The sequence below is a fragment of the Triplophysa dalaica genome, chromosome 13, assembly GCF_015846415.1.
Source record: "Triplophysa dalaica isolate WHDGS20190420 chromosome 13, ASM1584641v1, whole genome shotgun sequence".
NCBI lineage: Eukaryota > Metazoa > Chordata > Actinopteri > Cypriniformes > Nemacheilidae > Triplophysa > Triplophysa dalaica.
This window is the reverse complement of record NC_079554.1, coordinates 8,508,056-8,530,492: the sequence shown is the minus strand read 5'-3', so window position 1 is coordinate 8,530,492 and position 22,437 is coordinate 8,508,056. Positions and strand designations below refer to the sequence as shown.

The 22,437-nt window shown below is 37.8% G+C and overlaps 1 protein-coding gene across 2 annotated transcripts in view; it reads right to left on the bottom strand.

The window, feature by feature from the left end:
- trappc8 (trafficking protein particle complex subunit 8) overlaps positions 1-22,126 on the bottom strand; it is a 46,697-nt gene extending 24,571 nt beyond the window's left edge. The window contains exons 1-15 of one of the 2 annotated variants that reach the window (XM_056764247.1): positions 21,825-22,126; positions 20,083-20,277; positions 18,384-18,467; positions 15,751-15,840; positions 14,596-14,770; positions 12,413-12,566; positions 12,211-12,295; positions 11,838-12,091; positions 10,714-10,829; positions 10,482-10,632; positions 10,255-10,355; positions 9,178-9,283; positions 8,138-8,269; positions 6,786-7,010; positions 4,297-4,405 (exon numbers count right to left, since the gene is read on the bottom strand). In XM_056764247.1, coding sequence (XP_056620225.1) covers positions 4,297-4,405; positions 6,786-7,010; positions 8,138-8,269; positions 9,178-9,283; positions 10,255-10,355; positions 10,482-10,632; positions 10,714-10,829; positions 11,838-12,091; positions 12,211-12,295; positions 12,413-12,566; positions 14,596-14,770; positions 15,751-15,840; positions 18,384-18,467; positions 20,083-20,277; positions 21,825-21,981 — 2,134 coding nt within the window. In that variant the 5' untranslated portion in view covers positions 21,982-22,126. The remainder of the gene's footprint in view (positions 1-4,296; positions 4,406-6,785; positions 7,011-8,137; positions 8,270-9,177; positions 9,284-10,254; positions 10,356-10,481; positions 10,633-10,713; positions 10,830-11,837; positions 12,092-12,210; positions 12,296-12,412; positions 12,567-14,595; positions 14,771-15,750; positions 15,841-18,383; positions 18,468-20,082; positions 20,278-21,824) is intronic. The other variant, XM_056764248.1, reaches the window with a different exon arrangement.
- Between the last annotated feature and the right edge of the window lie 311 nt (positions 22,127-22,437).

Below are 22,437 nucleotides of genomic sequence, written 5' to 3'. Positions count from 1 at the left end.
AAAATGCTTTACTACTATTATATATCAAGCAAACAACAATGATCCCAACACCTAGCCATGGTCAGCACAATTATATATTAAAATACAGTGATAGTTTCATCGCTTTTAAAACGGGGGGTTTGGTTCTAGAGATGTAACGGTGTTAAAATGTCAGATCACGATTATAGTAAACAACATTATCATGATTGTCAATATCATCACATTTTTTTCACATGTTCTGGAAATGTCAAAAAAGTAAAGAAAATTTAATATTAATATTACGTTTCGCTGTAAATGTACTTTTGTTCATTCATCGAATCAATAACATGGATAATAGTCATGGCACGTTGGGGGCATGAGATAAAAGTTTCCTAGTTCAGATTAAACTCAGCCTTAAGGTTACGTTTCATATTGCATCTACGTTACACTCTTGATAACTTTGTTTGATGCTGGACAGGGTTTTTCAATCAATAACACTTGGAACAGTCCAACGGTAATATAAATATGACGCAGTACTACTAACCATGGGATGTTATTATCACAGAAAACCATTAAACCGGAAATCGTTAACTTCCATCCCTAGTTGTTTCACGTAAAAATGAACATTTGTTGTTAATTAACTCGCCTTCGGACAATCTTGAGATCTGAGGCAATCAACCTCTTAGGTACCATGTCGTTGAAAGTTTAAAAAGCACAAACAATCAACATCAAACTAAACCGTACGGCTTCTGATGCCATATAAAAGAGATACTTCACCCAAGAAACAAAATTTCCCAATGTTTTACTCACCCTCAAGGCATCCTCTGTGAATATGACATTCTTCTCTCATAGGGAAATTGTTTCTTGGGAGAAGTATCCCTTTAATGTCTTTTGAAGCGAATCGATTGGTCTGTGCAAGAATTATTTAATATAAGCGGTAATCTACAGTTTTTTGAAGTGGGAACTCTGAAGGGAGATTGGCAATTGGTTATCTCATAATTAGCCGTTTGGATCAAACGGAGTAATAAAAACGACGACACTTTGCATTGCATCCCCTTCAGCAGTGCCTTTCTAGGGCGCCAAAAAGGGACTGATTGAATTCATGACGCTAACAGGGGCTAAAGCAAAAAAATCCTTAGCCTGAACTTACTTTTTGCAGGCTTGTGAGAGCAGACACATACTCAAGATTATTTGTCAAACAACATGTGCAGACGTCACTTTCACTTGTGTGGAGGAGAGAGAAAGAGAGCATACGTTCGTGAAGTTCAGGTGTTTGTTTGTTCACTGAATTTGGATGATGAATGTTATATAAACGGTGGATATAATGCTGGTTTGGAGATCGTTTGAAACTGATATATGGAGCCGATCCAACGCTAAAGGATGCCGGACATGAACCGCATGTGGGGAGTGAATTTAAGGCTCACATTTTTTGGCCTATCGAGGGTGGTATTTTGAAAGCAAAATAAAGTGACCGGATCTATGATGAATTTTGTACTCAAACAATTTTTTGCTCTAGTAGTAATTTAATCATTAGAAATTAGTAATAATTAGTTTCATAGTAATTAATGGTGATGATATGGCACGAGACACATCCACAACACATAAAGTGAGTCCCAAATGGTGCACTTATGTAGTATTATTTGCTATTTTGTAGTATATATAGTGTGAGTAGTTTGTTCAAATAGAAAATCCTCAAAAAAGAAGTGCACTGTAAGTACCTAGATGATGCACTTTTTCGACCGAAAAATAGGAAGTGTGGAACTATGGACACTTCACGCACTCAATGGTCGCAGTTTCGCTTACGTAGCGGAAGGGATGCAGGGCTATCAGATGCTGCTCAAGCAAAACCCTCCTGCAGAGTGATAACGGTACACTCTGATGATGACTAAAGTAGTGCTGGGCAAAATAGATGAAAACTAAATTAAATAAACAATGCACAAGTATATTTGTATTCACACGCATTGTGGTGTGCGTTTGACGCCCTTGACGCTCCTCTGGGAAACCGATATACTTTCGGTTAGTATAAAACCGCTTGGTATTGTATTCAAGACTATACTTCTTTTCTGAAATTCATATACTTGATGGTTGAGTGCATAGTGCATTGTTTAAGTGCATAGTGTATAGACACAGCTATAGTAATGAGATCACAGTTGGTCAAAGCAGGTATGCATAAATGAGCTCTCAGAAAAGCAAAAGTTATCACCTTTTTGAGCTTGTTTTTTTTATAATGATTAGTGGAGGCAGATTTATGTCATGTAACTGATGCACAGAAGTGGAAGCGGAGATCTGATTAGATGATTTGCCGAAACAACACAAAGTTATCGATCTTTATTTCACCGTCTCCAATTTGTGCTTGTCATAATGGACTTTAAAGCTGCCATCCGTTTAGGCTTTATAAACGTACTCTCTATCCTGCCGATTGTTTGCTTGCTAATGTACGCTCCAGAGCAATTGAGAGAGAGAGCGTTCTTCCAACGGAAGTCCAAAACACTGGAGCGTCACGTGATTCATGGAGCCTTCAGATAGTTCCAGGAAGTTGTGTTTTTTCTTTAAATGTTGTATTTCTTTAACTTTTGTTTCGTTTTTAAATAGGTTAAAAGTTTACCTCGGTTGGTCTGTTTAGTCAGAGCTCAATCCGTAACTAGTAACTTTCTCGAACTATTGAGAGCCTCCATGAACCGCCATTGCTGTGAAAAAACTGTTCCATTGGAGTCAACGGAGTTGACGCGACTCTCTCTCTCGGTGGCTCTGGTTTGGTTGAGAGCGATAGCCGTGTTCCTCTCATATCATTGGTAGGCTAACTTATGAACTGTTTTTAAATGTTATATTTTACAAATCTTTTTTTCCGCAGTCAAATGCCGCAAGCCGGAGATCTGGGACGGTGCCAGGAAAACTTTAAGCCCTACTCTATGAAGTTGCCTGTTTGTGTCTTTTGTATTTGCAAATATGGCACCTGGGGATTTTATAAATCACCAAATCATCCCCGCTCTCTGAAAAACTAGTTTGCAGGTCATAAAAGTCATTTGATTTGTGCATGCATTGCATACTGTAATTATATTGTAGAAAAAAATCTAAGAAATTCTCTTTGAAATTGCTTTAAACATCAAAATGTAAAACTGTGCCATCCATCCACTTAACATACCTATATATTTGTTTTAATTGTTTTGTTTTAATATGTACACCACAGAGCAAGGCTTCAGAGAATGTTTGCTGAACTCTAGGCCGTGTCTGTAATTGATGATTGGTGAGTAAGGCACATCAAAGCAGAGCACGTCTCCTTTTAGCCACAGTTGTATCCATTTCCCCTTAAAAACCGGTATGAAAACGAATAAATTCATCTCGGTGATGACTTCCCTCAGGAATACATGTAGATTACAAATATGAAAGACTGCAGGAAAAGCTCAAATTATTGAGAATCAGGAAAATGGAAAAGAGAAGATTCAGGGAATCAAGGATGCACGCGCGTGCTCATTACAACTCGACAAATCCACAACAAAAGGTCCCTTACGTCCAATCAGCCGATTCACTCAGAGGACATTAGGAATTCAGACCCTAAAGCAAGCGGAGCTTTGGGATAGACAAGACGTACGCTTCTTTATCATTCAATGCACACCATTCTGGTGTAAGCGCGAGATCTGTGCAAAGACTTTAATTAAAAAGGTTTTTACACCTCAGCAGGCTTCATCTCCCCATTCACATATTTCCCCACGTTTTACACGAGTTCAGTGATATTCATGAAATTGGAGGCTTTTCTGTTTGCCTGTTTTTAATTGAAGCAGGGCTTGTTGCAAATATCAAAATGCGGAAGTCCATTTTCTCCCTCTTATTTTAAATGTAATTTATTCTGCCATTTAAAGAGCAGCTCCTCGAAACTGCTCATCTCTTGATTGTCATTTGAAGTTCTCTCTGGAAATTACTTTCTGTGTACCTAAATGGTCCTGTGTTCATCTTCATTTCAGTAGAGGCATGATGGAAAAAAGGTCATTATCTCTGGCCTCAAAATGTCAGTGTGTGTGCAAAAGTCGAAGTCTCCTAAAGCAACACAATGACTTTTTTAAAGAGCAATGTGTGAAAATGTCTTTAATGTAAATATTTCACACAAATCATGTTTAATGGTTTGGTTGTGATGCTTTCAATGTGGACTACCAAGGACAGGACATCCTGTAATGGTTTTCCAGGGAGAAAAGACATACAACTTTGGAACATGTGGATGCATGAATCCTTCTTTTTGGGTAAAATATACATTTAATACTTGTGTGTGTGTGTGTGTGTGTGTCTGAAAGAGAAAAAGGTAAAAGGAGATGGATACTATGTTTATGATAACTTGGAAATGCTTACCCTCAGCGAGTCTGCGTTCATGGCCGAAGAACACACGCGTCTGTGAGCTGTGCAGGCAGGGCAGAGGCAGCTGAGGAAGAGAGGCCTCGCCGGATAACTGACTCATGCTCTGAGGAAACAAGGTCAAAAGGTCATAAACTTCAATGCCACTTTAAAGAGTAAGTAGGATGAGATCATGAAAATTACATTTCATGTATTGTGTTATGTTGCGGTGTTTGAAAGTAAGCAGTCTCCAAGATGTAAGTCCTAAGGTGAATAAAATAACAGTGTTATTGGCTTGTAAAAAAGGAAGTGTCTCTAACCGCCTATGTTTTGCTGCGACTGCCGCGAAAACTTCACTCTCTACTCCCCCAAAACACTGTCGTTCGTGATGCGAGTGCCATCTAAAACCTGTTTTCCACGTTGTGAAATTAAGTGCGTCTTATTTAAACTACCAAAGGAAGAACTTCTGAGGAAACAATGGTTTCAATTCATATTCAAATGACACCAAATGAGTATAACCCCAGGGTTTTACTGTGCGCGTGTTAATTCACCGGAGATTGCTTCAATAATCTTGGCACGTTCTCTGCAGGATATGTTAGAAGACTATCCTTGAAAGGGGGATATACCAACCTTATTTGGACCTGTTAGCTCCACCGAATCACAACCTGTAAGTGTGACACTTGATTTTTGTCTGAACTTTAAGAAATATTTATGTACCTTATGTCTGTGTTTAGCTAATGCATATAACGCTAACGTTAATAGGTACCGTTATTTCTGGTGTATTACAGTTTGTTTGTTCATCTATCTATGAACCCAGCTAATTTAACTGTTCAATCTATTATCGTCTATCTAATATCTACTATCGTCTTCAGATGTTTCTTCGTCAGACTCGGGCTCAAACTGGTGAGGTGAAATCCCGCCATCTCTATCTATAATATATAACCTGTAAACCATAATCCAGCAATGTTGGTAGGCGTTCCATTTGCGACACATGATGAACGCTGTAACAAATTCAAGGAATGGGAAGAAGGAGGCGGGAACTGGCGAGCGTTCAACAACTTTAAATAAAAAATAAACAAACCACAAAACAAATACGAGACATTGTGTCACGATACGTGACTGGGTTCACGAGAACGAGACAAGATTTTTAAACTTTTTTTTAAGAAATCCTCAATGATGAAATATATAGGGAAAATATTACTTTATTCACTGTGACAAGCAGACTCTCCTCATCACATGCACCTTAGTCTCGCGTAGCAACTTATCGCCGCTGTCTTTGAAAAGGTCCGCCCAAGAGGCCATATGACCGACAAATGACCGGTAAAGCGTCATGTTTAGAGGCATGAAAATGTCCCTGCAGTAACAGACCGATGTACATTCACGAATGCATCAAAAGTTAGGATACAACAATTAATTATTAAGTTTATGCCATGAACTTTTAAGAATTGAGTGTTTAGTCGATCGTAATGAATTCTTATAGCAACCGTTGAAAACACAGGCAATATTCGGCAAGCAACCATTTTTAGTGCACTGCAATTATGCCAAACAACTGACAAATATAGAAGACTATAAAGAAAGCCTTGAATCCACTGAACACCTCGTTTGGACCAAAACTATAAATAACATTGAAAATATACCTTTTCTAAAATGTTAAAATGTCACGTTGCATCTGTCAAGGCAATAAATTATGGGTCGACGTGTTCTTCCACCCCTAAAGAAAATGGCTTCCTTGATATATTATACATTTTAGATTGAAACTAAAATTGCAAATAAATAAATGCGTATTAAATTCTGGTTGGCGTACTATAACAACAATAACATTATTATATATAATAATATCTCATAATAATAACTTTTACAGATGTTATTTGCTCTATTTGCCATAATCTTTTTAAACATTAATGTTCACCAGCATTATATTACTGTATAAACTTTGTGCAGAAATTTTAAAATGCTATATTTGGACAGCCCTTTCTTCCTCTTGACGTAACCGATAAGTAGGGATGCAACGATTTACTCAGTTTACGATGTGATTTAATTCACGATTATTTTTTTACAAAATGAGTTGAGACAATTTAGAAATTAACTAGTGCCCTTTAATTATTTCTCAAATTGCATTTCTTGGTAAATAAAAAATGTATTTGATGTAAAAAAACAAAACTATATTGCAATTTTAAAACATATTCCCAAAAAACTAGAAGTGCTTCTACATATTTTTAAAGAAATATAAGCATATCCACGTTTCCCAAAGTTGCAGTAAATACAGTGTCCCCTGCTGTTCAAAACATGTATCGCGATTCATTTAAAATCTCAAACGATATGAATCCTCACATAATCGATTTTTCAACCAGCTCATGGTGAAGCGTTACATCCCTACTGATAAGTTGTCCACTGTTACACTAGAACGGCAGTGATCACGTATTAAAATAATAAAATACATATATAAATAAATTTCATTTCGTGTTGAAATACCAAAAGCAACACCTGCAGATGTGTGCATTGCTGACCTTGTACACATAGAGGTATTCCCTGAGGAAAGCCGCCTGCTGTACAGCCGACTGTTTGCTGTCATTGATGAGAATGTGCCGGAAGGCGGCCACTGCGTTCTCTGGCTGCCGGAGAGTGAAGGACTGTCGACCGATGGTGAAGTTAATGTGATCCTCAGCTAGTGTCCAGCATTTCCCTTTATAAACCTGCAGCGCTTGGCAATAACATCTCAGTGCATGCCTCTTCTATTAGAAAGAGAGAGATTGACACATAATGGTAATTCCCCGTTTCAAACACTTGTTGCAATGTAATGCAGGTTTTACAAAAAGGTTGCTACAGACAGACACGAATGGACATTCAAGTACTTCTAAATATGTGTCTTAATGGCAAAGTAACCAAAATGTGTCTCTTTAAGATTAAAGGTCAAATTAATTTCCCTAAAGAACATCATAAATGGACCTTAAATCGCACAATATTGTCCCTATAGAAAAAATCTGCTTCTGTCCCTGGTTGCAGTTTTTATGTTGTGACGGTCCATTGCAAACATAGCTGTTAAAATATCATCAGCTTCCAGGTGAACAATGACGGTGCGACCACGATGATCCCAGCTAAACATACTTTCTCTCAGATCCGGTCAGCTTTTGTTTTATTCATGGCCATAAGCAACAAACACAAAGGAGCCAATAGCTCTCTCATTTCCAGTGGGATGTTACGGGCCGACACTCATGCCTGGAATAATGGCAGAAGAATGGATGAATGCAATAAACGCTTGCTCATATCCAATATGGATAAGAAGGTTTTTAGATTTATGTATTCGGGAGATGCTTGTATCCCCAGCGACTTATATTGCATTCAAAATATATATTTTCTTATTAGCTATGAATTCTTTTTGAAAGGAACCCATGATCTCTGCATTGCAGGATTGAAGGTGCACTGTTTGCATTTTCATTAAATATTTTGGCATAAACTCAAAACAGTAGGTTTATAATTTAAAGAAACACAATAAAAGTGAGTATTATAGAAAGAAATGTACAGTATGAGTAATATACTGATCTATAAGTCACTGTGACAGTTGTCTTGACCATGTGATCACTCAAAGGCTGACCATGTGAAAGTAATGGCCAAGATGATTTGCTGCAATGACGGTTATATCCGAAGTGTCTTGCAACTAAGACAGCATTTACCATTATGTCTAAGGAAAAAATGCATAATTGCAGGTTTAGCTGCTTTGAGGCGCCATAATTAAATATAATTAGATAGACAGAGTCAAAGATAAAGTACGTTTACACTTCCATGATCTCTTTAAGGTAACCATGGAGATGAGGAGAAATGTTTCATTTTCAGGAGTGTTTGTTCCCGTGCGTGATTGTACCTGTCCAGCTTTGCTGAAACGATGACCAGCCAGTATCATGTGGAAGGCGAATTTCCTCACCATGGGGGTGCGCATATTGATAAAGCAGTGAGCTGCCTGCTCCAATAGTAGCGCACTTCGCAGGTCACAGTCCTGTCAGAGAGGACAACATATACATATGCAGGATGAAGTAGCATCACCAAGCAAAACAATTATAATAAAATAATAAAGATTCACCGTGAGCTGGTTAAAAATCAAATATAATATGTGACAATTCAAGTCGGTTGAGATGTAAAATGAATCGCAATACATGATTTGAACATCAGGGGTCGCTGTGTTTCCTGCAAACTTGGATATGCTGATATTTCTTACAGTTAAAGTTAGGAAAAGCACAGACAGTCTTAGTTTGTTTAAATTATTCGTTTTTTCATTTTTATATAATTTGGAATTTGTTATAAAAAAGCTTTTTTTATTATTTGACAAAATAAATGTTTTTTTACAAAGAAATGTTTAGCATTTGAGAAATAATAAAAAAGGCAGTTGTTCATTTATAATTTGGCTCAACTCATTCTGTAAAAAAATGTTGCATCATGAGATCAGAATCGTGAATCGTATCGTGAGCTGAGTGAATTGTTACATCCCTACTTATAAATGTCTTTATCACCGTGGTTATACTGTTCTTACAATAATTTATTACATCTGAGTAAATAATTTTTGCGGTTGTTAATGTATCATATGTCAACAAACATGCAAGTCACATGGGGAATGTAAAGTGACTTGAATGTATACTATATTATACATAAAAAGAACTGGTGTGAAGCAAGACCTTTTTAACGCAGGGAATTTCTTCTTTAACATAGTTCCACAAAACTCTAGATGCCAACCATTAGTGCCCCAAACTATTGGTTCATAAAATGATGCAGTGCCAAGTTTTGGTAAAAAGATTTAGGAATTATCACTATTTTTGCAGTTCTGTTTGGTGATGCAAGAGCTACAAAAATATTGGATTTAGAAATTCTTGTTCACTGTTTAGATGTGAGCTTTGAGGGATTTGTGCTCACCTCACTGGTCATCTTGATGAGGAGTGTGGCAGCCTCCGAATATTTGGCTTGACTCTTTGATATCTCAGCACTTAAAAGACAACACCGCTCAGCCAGGAGCATGTTTCTGTGACACAAACACACATAAATCAATGTCATAGACAATACAAACACACCTTACAAGTCAAAAGTTTAGAAACACCTGCTCATTTTTTGTATTATTTATTTGTTAAACTTTAATTTAAATGGGGCTGTCAAATGATTAATCGTGATTAATACTTAATTAATTGCACAGTACACAGACATATATTATGTAAGATTAATCGTTTGACAGCCTTAAATTCAATCAACCGAATATAAGATAATAAAACAAAGTTTTTTAAAAAGGCTTTTATTGTTACTAACTGGAACATATTAAACCCTCACGCGAATAGCAATTCCTGGGCACATTACAAGCTCTCATTCGCTGATAACTCAAACCCTGCACAATATAAACTCTCTCTAGTGCGAGGAAAAGCCAGAGCAGTGTGCATTGCAAGCTCTCTTGAACGAAGAAATGTGCAATACACGTTGGTAATATTACTTTTTTACATTTATTGGCAAACAACCAACTATCGTCTAAGGAATCAGCTATCGCCTAAATGTCTGACTATCATCGATACACAATAGTATCGTCAATCAGAACAACCCTATGACATACACAATTCATAGCACTGAAACTGCACTCGTTTTAATGACAAATGACCTGTCTATAGCATAAGATAAAGGTCCACATCTAGTCCTGTTAGACTTTATTGCTGCGTTCGAAACTGAGACCATAAGACACTTTCAGATCACTTACACAATTATACAGGTATTCAGGGACAGGCACTACAATGGTTCAGATCTTACTTAGATACAGATATCAATTTGTCCATTTAAATGGGGATGTCATATGGCTTGACAAAATGAGGACAGAATTTTATTTTTTGGATTCAGTAGACTGTCCTTAATGTAAATTATCGGCCATAAGCATTGCAAAGTCTTCCACTCTTTTAGCATTGCAGTGACATTTTTCATGTCAAAGAAAAGGCTATAAAACTAAATGCATGTTCTTACTTGCACACATCTCTATAGGTCTGTATGGCCGTTTCCATGTAGTGTGCCGGGAACGGCCTGGGCGCCCCGCTCTGGAGAAAGGCCGAAACTGCAGCCATCTCCTGTAGAGATGGATACCAGGCAAACCGTCATAAATGGGTACAGAGTTCAGACAGAATAAATCTGATAACCCACAGAAGCAGCGTCAGCAGAAACAGGAGCCATGCAGCAAGGGTTACTGATCTCACCAGTGATCCAGCAGCGTACAGCATGGCTTGGTCAGAGAGGAAGTCTTTCTTGGCAGTGTGGTAGCAGTTGTAGGCCAGCTCATAGTGTTGAACCAGGAAGCAGAGGTCCGCCATCTTTCTGATCTGAAGTTCAGGAGCCTCTGAGGGATATCTGACATCACAGAGGTCAAAAATCAGATGAGTCATATAAAACGGGAATACATAAGTCTAAATCTGTACTCTGGTCACTTACAGCAGCCCTGCGGTGTTCTTTAAATCAGCAATACTCTTTTCTGGAACCTTCCCTCCACCAAACAACTTTTTAGTTGCAGAGAAAAGAGATCTACTCAGACCTTTTCTTGACACGAGCTAAAAAAAAGATGTAAAGGAAATAAATTAAGGAACACATAGGTGTTGTGCGGATATTGCAGAAATAATGCATAAGTTTTGGAAGTGAAAACAATTAAAGTGATAGTTCACTCAAAAGTGATAAATCCTGTCATCATTTACTCACCCTCTTGTCAAACCTGTATGACTAATTTTCTTCCACAGAACACAAAAGAAGATATTTTGAAGAAAGTTGCTAACCGAACAGAACTGTTCTATGGTGTAGACAAAACTAATGCAAGAATGCCAAGAAGTGCATATTAAACCATAGAAAAAGAGGGTGGATTGAATTATCATCGTACAGACACCCAGAATTAAATATGTATAATGTAAGAAGCCAACCACGGTTCTGAGGCCATCTTAATTGCAAGTGTAACTTTTAGCAAATACAGATAATGTACATACATTTTCAAGTTATTCTGCTGTTCGAAAACTGACCGCAAATTTTAGGACCCTGAATATCTTAAACTACACATATATTTATCCAATCACAGGCTTTTGGGACCAATGTCCCTTCAGTTAATATCCAACCAACCATGGATGTGATGTAAGTACTGTAACAAAGCTTTAAAAGGTGGTTTAAAGGGATAGTTCACCCAAAAACAAAAAATATGCCATCATTTACTCCCCCTCATGTTGTTCCAAACCTGTATAAATTTCTGTGTTCTGCTGACCACAAAGGAAGATATTTGGAAGAATGTCAGTAATCATACAAATCTAATTCAGTAGGGTAAATAAATACTATGGGAGTCAATGGGGGATGAGATTTGTTTGGTAACTGACATTCTTCCAAATATCTTCCTTTGTGTTCAACATAACAAAGAAATGTATACAGGTTTGTGATTTAATGATGACATGACTTACATTTTTGGGTGAAGTATCCCTTTAATAGTAAATATGGCAAGCCAGACAAGAACTACTTTAATGACTTACTGAATAAAGAAGAAAGTCAAAAAATGCATGCGGGATGAACTAGAGATGTGTGTGCACCTGGTCATTTAGCTGCCGTATATTTTTCTCGATGTGTGGCAGTAACCCTCTAAAGGTGAACTCCTGGAGAAACTGCCGGATGCGGTCGTGGTCATTTAGGGTCAGGCAGGTCCCGCGAGGGGTCACAGGGGTCACGCTGCTCTGTTTTTGTGGTCTTGTCATATCCACGCTGTTAGCGGATTGACTGCGGTTGTTGCCAGGGTAACAAGTATCAGTGGGCTGGTCCAGCTGCAGAGGATGCGACTTGGAGATGTCTGTAAACACCAGCGGGACATTCAATTAACATTAGGTGAACCTTTACGGAATAGTCATATTAATCCGAGCTTTACAGATAAAATCCCTGATAATGGAGTTCACACAAGGCTGCACAAACCTTTTGCAGCCAAATCGAGACCATCTTCCACAGCGCCAACATTATTTTCAACAACGTTGTTTACTGCAGACTCTTCGTAGAGCTCCTGAAATACACCATGCACACATTTGTTTTGAAAAAAAGCTCTAGAAACTCCGAGCTCCAATCTGATGGTCGACCAGTGTTTGTACTTTCTGACCCTACACTGGGATGTGGTACTCACAGGGTTGTGTATGCTGGTCTTGTGCAAGTACTGACTCCAGGGGTCTGGCATTTGTTCATCCGCACCCGTGGCATCACTCCGGGAGTTTATCTTCAGCAGATAGCAGCCCTGAGGACCATATCGCTGTTTCATATCTTCATACACAGAGTCCGCCCTGACAAAGACACACTGACATCAGTAGTTGTTCTATACACATATCATAAATATATATGATCGTCTTCTATCATCAGACCTCAGAGCTCCATGCAGAATACAAATTAAGTGACTGGCAATTTATCTAGATGCCAAAATCTCAGGAGAAGGAGGTGGAGAATAAATAACCTGACAGCAATATTCTATATTTGAATGCATTCACTCAGCTGACTGGAATAAGTCTTAAATTCTTTTTCAGAGAGAGTGAAAACATTAACCCTGCTCCTATATGGCCATAACTGACACAGGTTTCTGCATATCTCATGTTAATCTAGAGTCCTTATAGAATAGAGTCTTTAGTTTGATCACATTTATAAAAGACAGATACAGCTGTAGGATTATTTCCGAAAACATACGACGACGCGTGCGGGGGGGATGGGTGGGTTGTAACTAAAGCACATGCGCACCCATTGCCAACAAAACACAGACATATGACTAAGTTTCACTTAATGCGTGCGATTCATGTCCGGCATCTTTAAGCGCTGGGACAGCGCCATCCATCAGTTTCAAACGATCTCTAATCCAGCATTATATACACCGTTTATGTAACACCCATCAATAAAATGTTCACAAACACACACCTAAGAGTAACAGGGTGAAGGCCTACAGCGCAGCCAATCCTGACAGCGCAGCCAATCCTGACGCAGCGCAGCCAATCCTGACGCAGCGCAGCCAATCCTGAATCAGCGCAGCCAATCCTGACGCAGCGCAGCCAATCTTGATGGTAAGTGGGTCTCGCTCGTCGGTTGACGCGTGGGTGGGCTATTTCTTTCACCTTGCCGGGAATTTATCAATAAAGGACTAAGATAAATTGGATTTTCATGTTTGGAAAAACCTTTCCAAAACCTACACAAATGCTGGGGGAGTGTATCGATCACAGAAATACTATGTCATACGTACAGCTCATTTTTAGACAAGTTGAGCATGTCAACCATGAGAAGACAGCACGTTTAAAATTGTAAGTAAGTCAGAATGCATGAAACACCTTTGCATGCCACCTTTAAGTATACAATGAAAGTGAATAGGGAATGTCAGTCACCAACATTTCGCCTTACATCTACTTTTGTTTTCCAGGGCAAAAAAATCCTGGGTTTTGAAGAACTTGAGGGGGAGCAATTATTTCCGTAATAAAACAGAATTTTATTTTTGGATGATTCATCAGTTACTCTAAAGAAGAATGTTTTTTTTTACCGAATGCTTTCAAACAAAATAACTTTCTGCACCACTTCAGTAATCAAAGTATTCAAGGTAATAATGGCAGAAGTCAATAAGGTCGAGCAGACATGCAAGACTGTCCCTGTCTGATGGGTGGTTGCCTTTGATAAAAGTTTATCAAAGTTGATATGGTTTATATGGATTTGAGGTATTATTTATGTCTTTGGCATAACCTGAAGTAATATCACACCCTGACATTAAGATTAAAGGTCAAGCGAATGAAGTTGAGCGGCATCTAGTGGTGAAGTTGCAAATTGCAACCAACTCCTCACTACACCATTTCCTTTCAAAGCACCATGGTGGCTTCACTTCTTTGCTGAAGGAATGTTTGAATTTAGGTTCTCTAGATTTCTCTCAGCTTATCAGTTTAGGGTTACTGTAGAAATAAGGAAATCCATGCAAAGGGAGACGTGGTGTATGTAGACAGAAATAGCTCATTCCAGCTCATACACCTCTGAAAACATAATTATGTTCAGTATCTCAGCAGCATTGAGTACACCCCTCACAAATATTTATGTAATATGTGTATATGTAATTATTTGTGACAAAATGAAACATGAAAACAGACACAATTTGCCTGAACACAATAAAGAAAGCTTTTAAGTGTGACCTACACATCAGAGTTTATACGAGATGTTTCAAATTAATTTAACAAATGAGAGCACAGTAATGTTCAAGTACAAAGCTAGATTATGGAATGGGTCTGTTGAGCTAGTGCCACGACCGTAAGTAACACTTGCGATCAGACAGAGACATGTACATGAACACACACACACCTCTGCTCGTCTCCTTCGCTGATGTCGTGGAGCAGGACGTAATATTTGAGCGTGTTGGGGATGAACCATTTGGGGAAGGTGTATTCTCCACTGTGCTGGATTCTGTGCTGCTCCTGCGAGAGTTTGAGGAACTGTTCTGTGGGCACCGCCTCACACGACGACACCACCAGCATACCTGCAGCTCGGTTCAGGAAATCTCACTCACAACATGGAAAAACTTACAGTGAGACTGAGAGAGAAACAGTGATGGAGCAAGAAAGAGATTGAGACCTACAGCCACGGGGAACGTTTTGCACTGAAATCAGTTTTTCCTTTTATTTAAAATATAATACTGATATGCTCCTAAGCGCTGACAAAATCCCCATTTAGAAAATACAGGCGTTCAAAACTGACATTCTTACAAGTGTGCTCAATAAAAACAAAACTAGAAAGTCTACGACATCTGGCTACACTTCAACCTAGGGCTGTCAAACGATTAATCGCGATTAATCGCATCCAGAATAAAAGTTCATGTTTACAGAATATATGTCTATGTATTGTGGACATGAATTTTGTGTTTATAAACACTTACACATACATGCATTTATCTCAGAAAAATATAAGTAATAAGTAAATATAAGTAATAATCATTTACTTAACTTTAATTATTACATGTAAATATTTCCTAAATATGTATACATGTATGTCTTTATCAAATACAAAATTTATATGCACAGTACAGACATATCATGTAAACACAAACTTTTTTCAGCCCTACTTCACCCTCTCAACAAAGGTATTGTCCAATCAAATGCGCCTGAGCATATCAGCCACTTGTTTGCACATGTATTATGTCCTAAATGGTGAATGACACATATATACGATATTCTAGATATACCGGTCTATAAAAAACTGTCTACTGTCAATCACCATGACAAACATTCATTATTAGCTTACTGGTACAATATAGGCCAGAAATTCTATATTTGTCGAGTTTTAGTATTTATATATTTTGACTTCTTAAAAAAATGTATGTTGAAAATGTGGTGCATCCTTAGTGTTAAAGAAGTAAAAAGAAGACAGGAGAGAGCAACAGAACAATTATGAGAAAGAACGAGAGCAAGAGAGGACGCGAGAGGACACAAGAGAGTTCTTTCTTTGTGTTTTGAAGGATACAGGCCAGGTAGTGGCTGAGGAACTCGTGCTCGGAGGCAGGCATGGACTGGAAAAAGTTTTCCCTGTAGGTCTCAAACCATGGTGTTGTTGCTACAAGATAAACACACACACAAAGATATATTGTCTTGTTTCAGAGACATAATTATTAAAGGCTGCGTAACCAGCCTTGTGGGCGGAAGAGAAGAGGAACATAATACGAAAGCCAAGAAGAAAAACATACAAACTACAACAGATTAAATTAACACTGGAAACGTTTCACTGTAGGACAATACAAAACAGATCTGGTGATTTGTAAAATAGAAGGAAGAATAAAAAACTGTGTGCAAAGACATACATATTTGACAGAAAAAAAAAAACCAATTTACTTTTGATTTCCCACCATTGTATCTAGTTAAATTTTCACAGTCAGAAAAAATATAAATGAACATCACATTGTGCTGCAATAAGGTCAAAATCTTTTTAAAATTCAACCATACATTTCTACAAGAGTTATGGATCCAGCAGAATGTGTAGGAGCGTTGTACACAAATCTTCATTCTCAGCCAAACTCACCATTTCAATCGATGTAGAAATAAATTATGGGTTAATTTTCACCCTGAAGATTCATTAGCTCCTTGACATTTCATCTCAATCAATTGGTGTGACAGATTAATTCACGAAAACAAGGTCAAGGCATGAATTACTTCACTCTGGCAGTTTTTCATTAAATTTAATGTGAATCTTCATAGAGAATGTGTGATGAGCAATGTGAAGTTTGAAGACAGAGTCAAATCTGCAGCCGCAATAATGTGATAGTTTACCTAAAAATAAAATCACTCATCGCTTACCAACCCTCTTGTCATTTAAAACCATTATGACTTTATTTCATATTTTGAAAAAAGTTGGCAACCGAACAGCACTGGCAACTTTTCACTTCTATTGTATGGACACAAATCCAATATAAGTGAATGGGGGCCAGTTAATAACATTCTTCAAAATATCTTCTTTTGTGTTCTTAGGGAAATAAGTCATATAGGTTTGAAATGACAAGAGTAACTGATGACAGAATTTTATTTTTGGGTGTACTATACTTCCAATAAGTAATAACACCCATTCCTCAACACATTATAACTTCACATACTGCTAATAAATGCATCTGCTTAAAGTCTCAAGGACAACCCTAAATCAGTATAAATACAGTGCACAGCGCCTTTTTTATGAATTCACTACTAGGCCATTCCACAAACTATTTGTATCTTTAATAAAGAAAGTAAACAGAAATCTGACAGCTAAAAGTTTAAAACAATTTTCCAGAACGCATTCATATATTAATACTGAAAAAAATCAATACATTAAATCAAACTGACTAACCGAGTTAAAGGTTATGTGTGTAATGTTGTTACGTTTATAGAGATCACTCAAAAATAAAAATTCTATCATCATTTATTCACACTCATGTTGTTTAAAACTTGTGTGGAACCTCAAGAGACATTTTGAGAAATGCTTAAGTGGTTTTGTGTCCATAAATGGAAGTCAATTGGGTCCAATGTTTGGTTACAAACGTTTAAAATTATGTTATTTTGTGTTCTCCAGAAGAAAGCTATACAGTACTGAAATTATATGAGGGTGAGTAAACAATGATAACTACAATCAATTTGCCAGCTTAATATGCAGACAACTTTAAGCGAGACATTTTTTTGCATATCTGAAAAATGTATAGACGATCAAAACATTGCTGTTTGTTTGAGCAAAAATGGAATATGGACTATCTGTTAGCCTGACCAATAGCAGACAGGGACGATATTTATGAATCTCCTTTTAAGCAATCATTTTCCATTCCGTCCGTTGATGCTTGAGGTGTAAAAATTATATTTCAGAAATATGCTTCAGGACTTCTTGGATTTGAGATGATTTATATACAGAATGCAAGTTAATTGATGTGTACTTCATAGAATAAGGAACAGCTAGTCTACTGAGAGGAAGGACACTAAAGTCTATAAGGGAAGAACATATTTGAGGTCAAATGACTAGCTGAAGTAAAAAGCTCACCCACATATTCAAACAACTTTAGACAAAACAATTGTTTGATTCGCTACAGCTCTTTACAAAATTCAATTTGTCACAAAAATGGCCGGATCTTCAAATGCCAACATAAACGTGTGAGCTTCAGTCCAACGAGTCATTTTATCTTAATCTCTCTCACACACATACACACACATCTGGTTTATTATCTCTGTGGGGACGGTCCATAGGAGTAATGATTTTTAGAAGTACAAAAATTAATATTTTATCCCTAAACCTAAAGATCATATAAAACTTTTGTGCATTTTTAGATAAATAAAACAATACAAATTATTGTTCTGTACAATTTGTAAGCTTTTTTTGCCCATTGGGACCTCATTTTTGGTCCCCACGTGTCCCCATGAGTTAATGTGCATTCAGGTTTAGGTCCCCACAGAGATATAAACAAGGCCACACGCACAAACACACACACACACACACACACACACATCAAGCTAACGGACCACCACCAACATCTCTAGAAAGTGGAGAAAGCTGGATTGGAAATGAAAGAAGGTTTAGCGACGGTTCTGCGACTGATGGAGCTGGGCTTGAGAGTGACACGCTCTCAGCACAGGTTAGGAAGGGAATACCTGTATAGTACTTGGATGAGCTCAGCTGGGTGATTGTTTCTTTCCAGTCAGAGTACCAGGGAACGCTCGCTTTGACCGTGCGGTCTGAGAGAAGAAGGCAAAGGAGAGCCGGTCTGGTTAAAAGCCACTTACAGGAACCACAGAAGCATAACGCAGCCAAAAGGGATTTTAAAAGTGAAAATGCAGTAAACCTTGGTATGTAGAATATCCGACTTTTCTAAATCAGCAAAAGTAAACTTCTTAAAAACACAGTCCTAAACTAGAGCTAGGAATGCAGGTTTACAAAGCAGTCTCAATTAGTCAATTAGTTTAGACACGGATTGAAATTAATCTTAAAATACTGTATAACTGTAATGACTATTTTAGGGCATAATGTACATATTTATTTCAACCCCTTCACATTGCAAGAAAACACTGTAGGGGTCTGTATTAAAAATATACATTAAAGTACAATAAATAAATAAAAATTACATTATTTTACAAAAATGAAAATATGCCATGTGACACATTCCTGAGTAAAATGGAGTACAAAGTCTAAATGCTGCTGATTCTGCAGGAAGTACACAAAGACAGGATGGCCTCAATGAAATCCAGTGTTTGTGTCACATCCTGTCAACGAAGACACCTTCATTTGGTCAGATTCAGACAGCACAGATGTATCCTACAGTGACACTGATATCCCACAATCCTGTGCATATGGTGCTGCTGTTTGTTTAGCCTGACCAAAGTAAGGTACATAGCAGTGCTATTACTTAAGGGTTCTTGAGCTCTGTGAACAGACATGGTGACCAAACACTCTTAGAAGGGTTAACAGCACAGTAAAGCACACGTGTCCGTGACCTCACATACACACCAAAGAAAAGGGTGTGTATGAGGGTCAGAGCTCTTACCAAGAATTCATCCACAGGTCAAGTTTGGGGGAGAAAGAAAATTAGAAAAATGAAAAACAAGATGATGATAAATATTTGTGGTCATTTCATGGACATTTATAGGATTCAATTGCATTGCTGCTTCTCAAGGGCACTACTGCCCTCATCAGTTGGAGAGATGAAAGAAAATTAAAATCTTATCTCATTTTAAACATTTAAAGAACTTGGTTTTAAAAATTATGTGGTAAGAAAGTAAACAGTGGTAGAATAAACAGTTATACTGTGTGGTTTAAAAGCCAGTGTATTACATAAACCTGGAAAGGAAGTTTTAACCTAAAAAAAGGAATATAGAAAAAAGTAAAGCAAATTTGTTGCATTGATTTGAAGCACATGAAATGCTTTTCTCCAGGCATACAGGGATAACGTGAATACTTTGGTTTTGTGTCAGATGGAGTGCATTAAAGCAAAAGATGGACCAACTAGACAACAAAAAAGCTAATTCATGTACATTTTTAATTCAATGCTTCACTTAAACCACTTTACAGAGATTAAATATATTTAAACAGCAAACAGAAAATTTGGCTGAACTCTAAAAACATTACGCATTTTTAGACTCTGAGAGTTCAACTGAGAATATTTATAATGTAAAGTTATATTCAATGTGTACAAATACATAATAGAAGTGCTTTATTGGTTGTAAAAGTTTGGTCTCCTCCACAGTTCCTGTTTGTATTCACTTTGTGTTTTTCAAGCTTTTTTTTTACATAATCGTGCCATAAATAGACTGCCTTAAAATAAGATGAACAGAGAACGTTTATTCAAGGACTTACCGCTTATGTTGAGGTCGTAATCTCCAGCCGTGATGACATTGGAGGGTGATCCCTCAGGGGGCTGGCAAACAGAGACCGCCTGACTCAGGAGTCTCTGCAGTTCTGGGGTCTGGGGAGGCTTCGTGTTGATCCCCGTCACACTGATCCGGAGCCCCTTCACCACAACCACCTGGTTATTGGGGTCACGCAGGTGACCTGCAGAATGGCAACATTACATGACCAAAATAAGAAATAAAGTAAGAGGGTGTGTAAACTGAATTGGTTAATAGATTTTTTTAAATTCATAATATCATAGCCGATAAGTGGTTTTTATTTGTTGCTCAGGTTAAACAATGCATATACATAATTTTACTTTTTACTGCACAGGACAAGAGTCGCGGTCATAAAATAAGTCAGTTCGGCCACTTTGATTATCTCGTTCGGTCATAGAATGAGAAATTTTAACACGGACAATGCACTTAATGTGTTAATATTCATCTTTTTGTATGTTCTAAAGAAAAAAATTCACACCAGTTATTAGAGAAATTAGAGTGAAGAATGATGGAAATGAATCTCTTCAAATAAAAAAAATCGACGAGACGAGACTCTCCTCATGACCAAAGTTACATACACACAAACAGAGAGCTCTGTATTCAGTCCGCTCATACCAATTACTAGAATCTGTGTCACCATTATTCTAAGAATCTGTAACACAGCATGTTTTCTCATTATCTGAAAAACGTCTCAGTGTCTCACTTTATCTAAAAACACAGCTGACTATAAGCAGCGAAACTCAACCAACAACTTATGACAACAATGCTTATGACAACAGCATGGTTTTAGAATGGCTTCATGTCATTGATAATAACTATAACCATGTGATTCAGATGCTCAGCAGACTCTGAAGAATTTCTTGCCAGAGGTTGCGTGTTCAAATTCTGCTTAAATTACTATTTACATTATATTAAGGCATTAGACAGACACTTGTCAAAAGTGACATACAATGCAGTCTTAGTATACATTTATTAATTTATCAGTATATCTGTTCAGTGGAACTCAAATGCACAACGTTTATGCTATAAGTGTATATATAAGTCTACCAATAATGCAATTATATTTGTTTGCACTCTAATGTAAGATGCAAAAGTTATTGAAGCTATAGGCTCTTACATAAACAGATCTATTCTTGTTACTCGGTCTAGAGCACGACTGTAAACAACACGAGTCATTGTAAGATGAGCCAGTAGATCTGATTGCTTAAGATGATCCAGAATACTTTACTACTGGTTTACTAAGATGCCTATTACCAGCACAGGCCCAATAAAGGCATCTAGTAGTACAGTCAGTTAAACCATCAGATGAAGACCTTTCAATGGTAACGTGATCGCATTTATATGAGTAACGTTAAGCCAACCTGTGATCTGTAACAGATAAATCAGATCACATTTCACGGACAGGGTGAGGGAGATGAGATGAAGCTGCGTTACTCTTCCTGTCATTTGACCGAGGATGTTTCTCAAAACCTAGCGCGCTTACTACCTTGACAACATCTTCAGCAAAGGCGCGTGCGAGAGTGTTCGGGTTGTGCCCTGGAAGCAGTCTCGCAATGCCCAGGAATGCTGTCAAGATAGGGACCTTAGTAGGGTTTGACACCGTCTGTGTGTATGTAAAGGAACTGCTGTGTTGATTGCTTACATCGGTCCTCTCGAGTGATCTGTCATGTACCGCTGTGGTTTAATGTCAAATCATTAGAGGTCTCTTACCCTCGGACGTCAGGCGGCAGAAAGGCCGCAGCAGCTCGGGAAAACTCAGGTTGTTTTTGCGGGTCACTCGTTCCGCATCTTCGCTGCACAGGACGGCCACCATCGGCACGAACGAGTCCTGGATGAACTCCTGCACAGACTGCACGCACTGAGCCATGAGCACCTGCTGTCGTTTGTTTCTTCACCGAGCTCACGGGTTTACTGCTGAGCCGAAACAAACAACTCCTTTATCGACAGCCGAAGGCAGACATGTTGAAATCTATTGCTGCCTGCTGATCGATTTTTTCCCAAGATGCTTTGCGGCGATCAGGTGATCTCTCTTCCGCAAAAAAATAAAAGCCCGGACTCACTTCCATAATAAAAGCCCGAGTTCCTACTGCCCCGATAAACGGAAACTTTATTGTTTCTCAAAATGTTTTTGTTGGGTGTATAAAAACAAAAAGATATCGATGAGTGTTTTGAATCAAAAGGAGCCGGTTTCATTCATCCATTCACTCTGAAACCACGTTTGAGCATTGATATAATACATTAGAAATATAAACTACTATATGGACTATTTTGCCAGATGCATAGATATTAGAAATATAAACTATAGACTACTTTGCAAGATGAA